This window comes from Chrysochloris asiatica, unplaced genomic scaffold (assembly GCF_000296735.1).
Source record: "Chrysochloris asiatica unplaced genomic scaffold, ChrAsi1.0 scaffold00003, whole genome shotgun sequence".
NCBI lineage: Eukaryota > Metazoa > Chordata > Mammalia > Afrosoricida > Chrysochloridae > Chrysochloris > Chrysochloris asiatica.
In genome coordinates, this window is record NW_006408521.1 from 38,445,225 (window position 1) to 38,454,901 (window position 9,677).

The 9,677-nt window shown below is 37.1% G+C and overlaps 1 protein-coding gene across 2 annotated transcripts in view; it reads left to right on the forward strand.

The window, feature by feature from the left end:
* Window positions 1-6,399, forward strand: part of ADD3 (adducin 3 (gamma)) — a 161,484-nt gene extending 155,085 nt beyond the window's left edge. Inside the window, exons 13-15 of one of the 2 annotated variants that reach the window (XM_006831328.1) lie at window positions 2,671-2,794; window positions 4,227-4,322; window positions 5,360-6,399. In XM_006831328.1, coding sequence (XP_006831391.1) covers window positions 2,671-2,794; window positions 4,227-4,322; window positions 5,360-5,652 — 513 coding nt within the window. In that variant the 3' untranslated portion in view covers window positions 5,653-6,399. The remainder of the gene's footprint in view (window positions 1-2,670; window positions 2,795-4,226; window positions 4,323-5,359) is intronic. The other variant, XM_006831329.1, reaches the window with a different exon arrangement.
* The last annotated feature ends 3,278 nt before the right edge of the window (window positions 6,400-9,677 follow it).

Below are 9,677 nucleotides of genomic sequence, written 5' to 3' on the forward strand. Positions count from 1 at the left end.
GTCACACGGGGTTGCTATGAACTGAAATCACCTCAAGGGTACCTAACAACAAAGCTACTACTACTTTTTCCCAGACTTTCCAATAGAAATAGAAGGTCCCTCTTACTATTTTCCATAGGATCAAGTTAACAGGAATCTCTCCATGTCCAGCCTCTGTCATTGTGGGCCATGTCCAGCCACAGAGACTCACTGTGAGCATTCTTGTGCTTCTTGCCTGTGCTCCATCCTTTTTCCTGCATCACATGGTTTACTCTTTTATCATGAACTACATCCTCTAATAACTGAGAAGGACACACAGAAGCTAGCAGTCTGAAAATGTCTTTCTCCTATCCTCCAACGAACATAAGCAGTATAGAATTCTAATTTGGAAATAATGTTCCCCCAGACTATGAAAAAGCCTTGCTCCATTTTCCCAACTGAACGCTTTTACAGAGAAGGAAGAGGGCATTGTGATTCTTAACACTTGCATATGTGACCTGGTTTTGGTTTTTTTTTCTTTTAGATCTTTTTTTCACTTCTACTGTTTTGAAATTTTATGATGGTGTGTTTTAGAGTTCTGTATTTGTTCCTTGTTAGCATTAATAGTCTCTCTAGTCTGCTAAATCATATCCTTAAACCTGCGATCCCATGCCCTCCCTCCCCCATTATTTCTTCAGTAGTTTTTCCCCCTCGAATTTCTTTCTTGTTTCTTATAGGATAGATAACCTATTAGTTTGGATGTTGGACATCTTTAATTAAACCTGATTCACTTATTTATCTTTTTTATCCTGCTTTCTAAGAGATTTTTCTTGATTTCATTTTCTAACCCTGCATTGAATTTTTTAATTTTAATGCTAATTGGGTTTTTTTTTCTAGTTTTTAAAAGTTTGTGTTCTCTGAATGTTCCTGTTTTGTAACATGTTGGTCTTTGTTGCACAGATACATATTTTCTCATTCTAAGGGAATCCGTTTTAGATGTTCTTCAGCACCCTGCATTGTCTTCGTTTCTCCCAGTTCCTTTTTCTTGTTCATGTTGGAGCATTCCTCAAGTGTCTGGTGATCTGTGGTAGTCTGTTTGTATTTAAGATGGAATCAGAAGTGTACAGAGCTTGGTGATTGGTGCGCTTCCTCTGTAGTGATTGGATGTGGACCAGGTTGTTTTCTCTGGGGGAATCCCTAAGTGGCAATATCTGTAGTTTTTATCTGGGGCCATTTAATTTTCCAGAGAAGGATTTCCAGCCTCCTGCCAGTCTTCCACCATTATTCTAGGAGCCCTCAGCTGGATTTTATGTCCCCTTATCAGTTTTTCTGAAGAATCAACCTTTAGTCTCTGTGTAGGTGTGTGGAAATACAACACTTGCTCTGGTAGCGTAGTGGTTATGAACCGGGCTGCTAACCTCAGGGTCAGCAGTTTGAAACTACCAGCTGTTCTGCAGGAGAAAGATGAGGCTTTCTGATCCCGTAAAGATTACAGCCTTGGAAACCCTGTACAGGGTCCCTATGAGTCGGAACTGACTCCACGGCACATAACAACAACAATCAGTTTTTCTGAAGAATCAACCTTTAGTGTCTATGGAGGTGTGAGGAAATCAAACACTTGCTGTGTAGAGTAGGAAGGGAACTAGGAAGTCTCTCTGTTACTTAGTCTTTTAACTTGTCCCCATTTTAAGTTTTTCCCTTCACCACAACCTTCAGTAGGACCGCTGGCTGCAGTCTCTGAGCCTCACCAGGCTGGGTCTGAGGCACATGCAGACCCTTCTCATCTACAGCCTTCTGCACAGGACTTACGTTTCAGCGTTCTCAGCTCTGATACCCACTCTCCCACCCTACTGTCCGTCGTCCAGAAACGCATTCACATTGCTCGTCTTCCCTTGTCTCTTTAGCTATTTTGACTTCATATTATTTTGACTTTATATATTTATGTTTTCTTGCAGTTCCTCTATTAGTTTTGTGGTATTTTGGAGGAAACAGAAAGAATGCATGGGTTCAATCTACCAACCTTAACTGAAAGTTCCAGTAATTCCTGGAAAACAGGTTTATTTTCATGGCAGATTTAAAGGTGTTCTGGTACAGTTTCCTTTTTCTAAGGTTTACAAAGAAATAGAGCAATTCTTAGTTTTTTTTTAAAGCTATCGTAATTATTAGAACTATTAACTTAAAGGTTGTTAGAACTTGGCTTTGTTATTAGTAAGTACCATCAAGTCAGTTCCATAGGACCCTGTATAGAGCTTCTGAGGAGCGGCTGAACTGCCAAGGTGGATTTGAACTGCGACCTTAACAGTTAACAGTCCAATGCTTACCCTACAGTACCACATCTGGCTTAATCTTACGTTTTCTTTTTTTAAAAAGGTTATGAAAATTGGCATATGTAGACTTACTAAGGAAATATCACTGTTGAAGTACATTAATTTGATAAGAATGTTTTTTTAAAACATTTCTTATGGTTGTGAATTGAGGTGTCACAAACATCATATATGTATTTGAAGTCTTAGTATAGCTCTATAAGATAAGCACTGGACTACTAACCTCAAGATTGATAGTTCAAACCCACCAGCTGCTCCTCAGAAACCCTGTATAGGATCGCTATGAGTTGAAACTGACTCAGTGGGCCTTAACAACAACATTTATATGTATGCTGTGTGTGTGTGTTTATGTATATTTAACGCTTGGTAACAAATTCTTCTTTACAAGACCATGCAATTTGAAGATGACGATCATGCCTCGCCAGCTCCTCCCAACCCTTTCAGTCATCTCACAGAAGGAGAACTTGAAGAATATAAGAAGACAATCGAACGGAAACAGCAAGGCCTGGAAGGTTCGTTAGTTTTTATAATAATAAATTCTGTTTCTTCTCCTTGTCATTTACTGAGGTCTTGAGACTGAAATGCAAAGAGCTACCTGAAAGTCTTCTAGGCTTGCCAAAATAGGTAAACAAACAAATAGAGTTAATCATTTCATAGTTGTTAAGTGCCATCAAGTCAATTCCAACCCATAGCGACCCTGTATAGGGTTTCCAGGGAGCAGCTGGTAAGCTTTTTTAACTTTTTATTTTGGAATAATTATACATTTACAAATATATAGCTTTCTCTCACACTCCTAAGTGTCTCCAAGTGTCAAGATTATAATTTCAAAATCAAAATGTAAAACAAACTGCTGGAATTTTGATGTGGCCTTCCTTGAGTATTTGGCATTTTAGGGAGATTGAGTTTTGGGGTTGAGAACTCTCAGTAAGTAGTTTGTTAGGGCTGTGTTTAATAAATGGTAATGAAGTCACCCCAACTAGCCGAATGCCAGCATGCTCTCCTCTCTCTAGTTCTTTTTTACAGGGGTTCTCAGTGATGGGCCTTTGGATAAGCTTCAGACAATTCATGAACCACCTGAAAAAGACATGTTTACTCTTGTGTGTGATGTGCACTGGGGAAGGGGAGCTGCTGGGTGGGGGCCAGAGTTTGCAACCCCGAAAGTTAGAGCCTCTGATAAAGACCTACAGTTAAAAATCTTCTGTTTTAAATTTTTACCTAAGGCAAAAGAGAAGCAAATAATTTTTGTCCAAAGTTATTATATATAGGATCTTCCAGAGAACAGTGTTTATCAGTTTGTTAGTGCCATTGTAATAAGATGGAATCATCTTGACTAATGCTCTAAGTACTATTACTGAATTTGTCTATTATAACATGAGGTTGGCAGCTTTCTCTGTTTTTTATCTTTTGTAAAATGTCCTTCTTTAATCTTGTTTTTTGAAAGCCTAAAGATGCCAGGTAACAAACATTGCACCTTCCCACGCCATCTTTTTATATGCGACTTTATAATTTCACCCACCTTCATTATGACCTTCTGAAACAGGCCACTAAAATTACAGAAATCACTAATTGGATATTGTTCAAAAATTCTGTGAGGCATTCTGCCTCGTTATTATAGCGACATTGGACAGACATAAATTTTTTTATCTGGTGCTCAGTGTATTTGGTTTTCTAACATTCTAGCAAAAGCTAAATGCATACATATTATTTGCCTGGGCTGCCAGTGGCTGTGCTTTCTTTGTTAACCCATATGTCAAATTGCTACTAGCACCCAGAAATTTTAACACATTAACTTCCTCATAATGAATAATTATCGATCGATGTTTGAGGTAACTGTCAGCATGCTCAGTATGCAGGCATTTGATGTATGCACTAACTGCCCTGACTACTTATGCTTCTTTTTGTGTTTTGGTTTGCATGGCTTTTAACTAAACTCTTATCCAACAGATGCTGAGCAGGAATTACTCTCAGATGACGCTTCATCTGTTTCACAAATTCACTCTCAAACTCAGTCACCGCAAAATGTCTCTGAAAAATTAGAAGGTATTCAATGTAATTTCCCATAGTATTCCCTGAATTAGTCTTACGAATCTGCTCTTTAATCAGTTATTTGCATGTAAGGAAACTGATTACAGTAAGTTTATAATGAATTGTACTGAAACCTTCCAATAATTTAAAGTACCATCGAGGTAGTTCTGACTCATAGTGGCCCTGTATAGGGAGTCCTGGTGTGGTGCTGTGGGTTAATGCGCCAGACTGCAAAGCCATTTGAACTGCAAGGTTGGTAGTTCAAGCTTACCAGCTGCTCCTCGGAAACCCTATACACGGTTGCTGTGGGTCGGAACTGACTCGACAGCACTTAACAACATAGGTTTTCTGCGGAATGACTGGTGTGTTTGAACCACTAGCAATCCAGTGCTTATCCTATAGTGCTATACCAGGACTCTTCTATTAAATAAAGTGCTACTTTTGCTCAACATTTACATAGACTTACCTTAACTTCACAGCAGCAGAACCTTAATATGGACTTCGGCCAACCCATAGTTCTTAAAAATCGGGGGAATTAAATTTAAATGTTGTTGTTGAAATGCCGTCAAGTCGATTCCAACCCATAGCGACCCTGTATAGATAGTGTTTCCAAGGAGCAGTTGGTGAGCTTGAACCACCAACCTTGCAGCAGTTCAAATGACTTTGCAGTCTGACACATTAGCCCACAGCGCCACACCAGGATTCGTAAATTAAAATAGATATATCAAAAGACTTCGATCAGAAGCATGACATCTTTTTCTACTTTGGTTGCCAAATGAGCTCAAAACAAAAAAGAAGAATTGAAATTTGCTTTGCAATGAAACTGTCATGTAATTCAAACTGAAGTTATGTAGCTTGTGTTCTTTGATCCAACAATTTTGTGCCCCTCCCTCCCTTATGCCATTTATGAAAATCCATGGTCTTTTAAAATAATGTCAGTGTTCAGTGGAATTAAAGTAATGCCTTAGAGCATAGTTAAAATATTTTAGTGTTGTAAACTAAAGAAGATATGTTAGCTATATAAAATAACAAGATAAAACACCCTTTTGTAGAAAACCATGAGCTGTTTTCGAAGAGCTTCATCTCCATGGAAGTGCCTGTCATGGTAGTGAATGGCAAGGATGATATGCATGATGTTGAAGATGAGCTTGCTAAGCGAGTGAGCAGGTTAACTACAAGCACGACCATAGAAAACATCGAGATTACCATCAAGTCTCCAGACAAAATTGAAGAAGTCCTGTCACCTGAAGGCTCACCTTCAAAATCACCATCCAAGAAGAAGAAGAAATTCCGCACTCCCTCTTTCCTGAAAAAGAACAAAAAAAAGGAGAAAGTTGAAGCCTAAGTAAAGTCTTTTTAGAATTACTATTATTACAATGTGACATTGCACATTTAAATACCACATTTAAATTGATCATGAATATGCAGTGGTAGATCAGATTTGGGGGGGGTCGGATATAGCAAACTGGACTTTAAGAACTGGAAAGAGCTTTTACTAAAAGAAAAACATTATGGAAAAATCTTTCGAGTTCATCTCTCATTTAAAGATTCCAAAATAACTTTGAATTTTTCAAGAGTTGCTAGTTTTACTTAGCTCTACCCTCAGGAGGTGTTAAGAGTTCACCACCAGCAGATCGCTGTCTGCTTTATGTTGGGCCTTCTCCATAATATCTGTCAGAAAGAAACGACTAGTGAGCAAGCACAGGACTCTGTTTCTCAGCAACTATCTCACTTGGTAATCAGATTATAACTTTTTTATCAGTGGTATTGACTGTACCTTGTGAGTTGAATTGTTTCAGTGGGTCTTAACAGAATGCTTTAAGAGCTTCTCAGACAAGAATCTATAGCATTAGTATACACTGGCACATAATATTTTTTTAAGAATTAAGAAAAGATTCATTTGGAATTTTACTCATTGTATAAAATTTCTCACCTAAAGTAACTTTGTTTGCCAAAAAAAAAAAAAAAATCATTTTAGTAAACTATAATTTTTTAAAACTTCCTTTTTTATTAGTTTAGAAAGCCCCTTATTTTTCAACAAAGGGGATTTTGTACACATAACATGGGTTATTTAGTTAAATTCTGGCAAAAACAATTTTTATATGTTGAGATGTTTATATACCACTCAGTATAAAAGTGTCATATGCATAGTAGCAATCGTTAAATAGTAGCGCATACTTGAGGCACTGAGTATATACTTAAAAAACATAATTTAAGAATCCAGGGAATTGTTATCAAAAGGGGATTAGAGCATATGAAAGTATAACTGGATTCATATTTGAATCTTACAATGTATTTTTTCTTAGTATTGCTGATGAATGGGGGGCGTGGAGTCTCATAAAGTAACCAAATGAAAGGGAAAAATGAGAAGGAAAGTGAAAATTTTAAGGGAACAGAAGATGGGACATGAAAAAAAATGTTGTAATTTGATAATGTGTCAGACTGCAAAGTCGTTTGAACTGCAAAGTCAGTGGTTCGAGCCCACCAGCTGCTCCTTGGAAACCCTATACAGGGTCGCTATGGGTCGGCATTGACTCGATGGCACTTAACAACAATTTGATAATGACTCATACTCACTACACGGTATGAAGTATGATTTATTGGAAACATGCCCTACGTTTCCAAAATTCTACTTCTTTGCCAAAATCAGTGTATTTCTTGCATATAATACTTGAGTTTTAAAAATGTTTCTAACATGTTTATCTTTAGAGGACAGGACTAGAAAAAAAATCAATGAGATCTGTTCCCACCAGTGAGAAAACTACCACTTTTATTTTGACAAATCTTTAGTTAACTTTCTTTCTCATGTAAATACAGATTTAAACCTAGGCTTAATATAGTTCCCCTTCCGGCCCTTCCACCTCCACACTTTTCCTAAATGATGTCACAAATCAGTGACCCAAAATGGCCAGTGGGTAAAATGAATTCAGATGTTTTGGGAGGGTGAGTTGGCATGCCAAAAATTACTGTTGAGTACAGTGTGTTCTAGAGCTGGTTCTGTTTGTGTATGATACTGCCAAGGTGAACGGAACCTGGGAATGTCTTCTAGATCTCATGAACTACTGGAATCAGTGTTGGAATCTCTTAGAGGAAACTTTCAGTTGCTTAACTCTATATTTGAGGATTTTTTTTTTAATGTTCTACATCATTTATGTTGTATTACAATGTATGTAGAAACAGTAACCTGTGAACTATGCTTTTCATAACTTTAAAAATATATCTATCTAAATGAATGCAATGTGCATAAATATTTTTTAAATGCAACAGTGAACTATTGCACCTTTGGCTACTTGCTTTGGTATAAAGAATGAGCCAATGAACCTCTGTGTCCTGTGGAAAAAAAATGTATAAATGTTATCTGATATTGCTCTTAGATGTAATGCTAATTAATGTGAAATCACAAATAAACAGTATTTTAAATAGATGGATTTGATATTGAGCTTTCAATTCAGTGGTGGCTCCTTGGCCCGACGACTCTGGTCTGTTGAGTTCTGTACGTCAGTGAAACCATCAGAAAGAAGATGGATGCTCCTGATAAGGGATGTCTTGATAAATTTCTTTTCAGATTTGTTGAAAATTAACTATTTATACAAACTTTATTTCAGGTTGTATTAGAGAATGTATTTTCCAAGTGACCTACTTTTGTCTTGATAGGCTATCTTAAGGATATCATGGTATCACTTGGATTCTAAAGATCTTTCAAAGACTTAGGATTCTAATTCTGTGTCAATTTGACTGTTAAGATTTCTCAGTAAAGTTTTGAATTACCTCCTGCACACATACCCCTTTGGCTTTTATTTGTTCGTTATGAAAACAAAGAACAGGAAGTAGTTCACAGTCCCACCACTTTTTTTTTTTTTTTAATTCCCTTCCAGCTCTTGTCCAGTTACATGAATTTCCCCTCAAATGGTGATCATAATGTGAATGTGTTTTGTATTCTGGACTTTTTCTACTTAACATATAGCATAAGCCATCCTGGAAATTTTCAAACTAAATTCCTCCCATGAATAAAATTTTCTTGTGATTTTGTTTCTACTTTGTCCTAAAAATAGATTTTAAGAAGGAAAATCATGTTAATTGAAGGTTCTGGTTAATCAAAATTTTTACTGTAATTATCCATTATAAAAATGAAGGGTTTAGGCAGAGAAGAATAAATTCATAGTCTTGGGCATATTTAATTATTACTTTGGCTTGTAAATAACCCAGTGCTGTTCAACAAAGATGACTCGTTTCAAAATTTCCTTCTATAAAGCAACAAAGATGCATGTCCTTTGGTCTCACTTGAACGTCAGTGTAGCAAAAACCAAAAGCCTTTGCCTTTTCCTCTCTTGATCAGTATTTTCATTCAGCAGGAAATGAAAAAGACTGAAGGGGCAGATTTGTGAAAGCATTGGCTTTTCTTAACACTAGCTCTTTATGAGCTAATAAAACACATGAAGGTAAACTGGATATTATTCATATAGTCTACACATACTCATGGAGTCCTGGTGTGGCATTGTGGGCTAATATGTCAGACTGCAGAGTCATTTGACCTGCAAGGTAGGTAAGTGGTTCAAGCTCACCAGCTGCTCCTTGGAAACCCTATACTGGGTTCGCTATGGGTCTGAATCAACTCAGCAATTAAGAACAACACATAGTAAATTTGCACTGTTGGCAAAGGATTTTAAAAATAAGTCTTTCACCACTAGAGGGTGCGATAGACCTAACAATCCTGTTTGTGAATTTAAGATTGTGCCTGGCACTTTTCGTGTATTATCTCATTTGGCTTTCTCAGCATCCCCACAAAGTAGATTATAGTTATCCCCATTTTTTAGATAATGAAACAGACTAGTACAAGATGAGAAAGAGATAGTAGTATTTCACCCATAGCGTCAGACTTCCAGTTACTCAGTACCATCTGTGTTCCCTGTGTGGCAACGATATACATTTTTGTGGGAGTTTTTGGAAGGAGACAGGTCTCCTAGTTTATGATAAAAGTCCAGCCATGGTGATGAATTCATATTTTGATAGTAGATTTAAGATAAACCATTGATTTTTTTTTTCTCCCATTTTGAAGACTTTGTTTAGCCAATAAATCACTTTAAGAATGAAGAAATTGGTGACTATGAGAATAGTGAGAATGGTGTGTGGTTATAGTGTCCTTTAGGGTAAAGGCTCTGGGATCTTCACTACCACACCTGAAGACAAAGTACCTGTCGCCCTTTGCTTAAGATGCAACTAAGACATGGGTACAAGGAAAAAATCCACTGCCATCAAGTTGATTGTGACTCATAGCAACCAACCATATATAATACATTATAGCTCTATATAAGGGTTCCAAGATTGTCAGCCAACCATATATATCTCTATATAAGGGTTCCAAGATTGTCA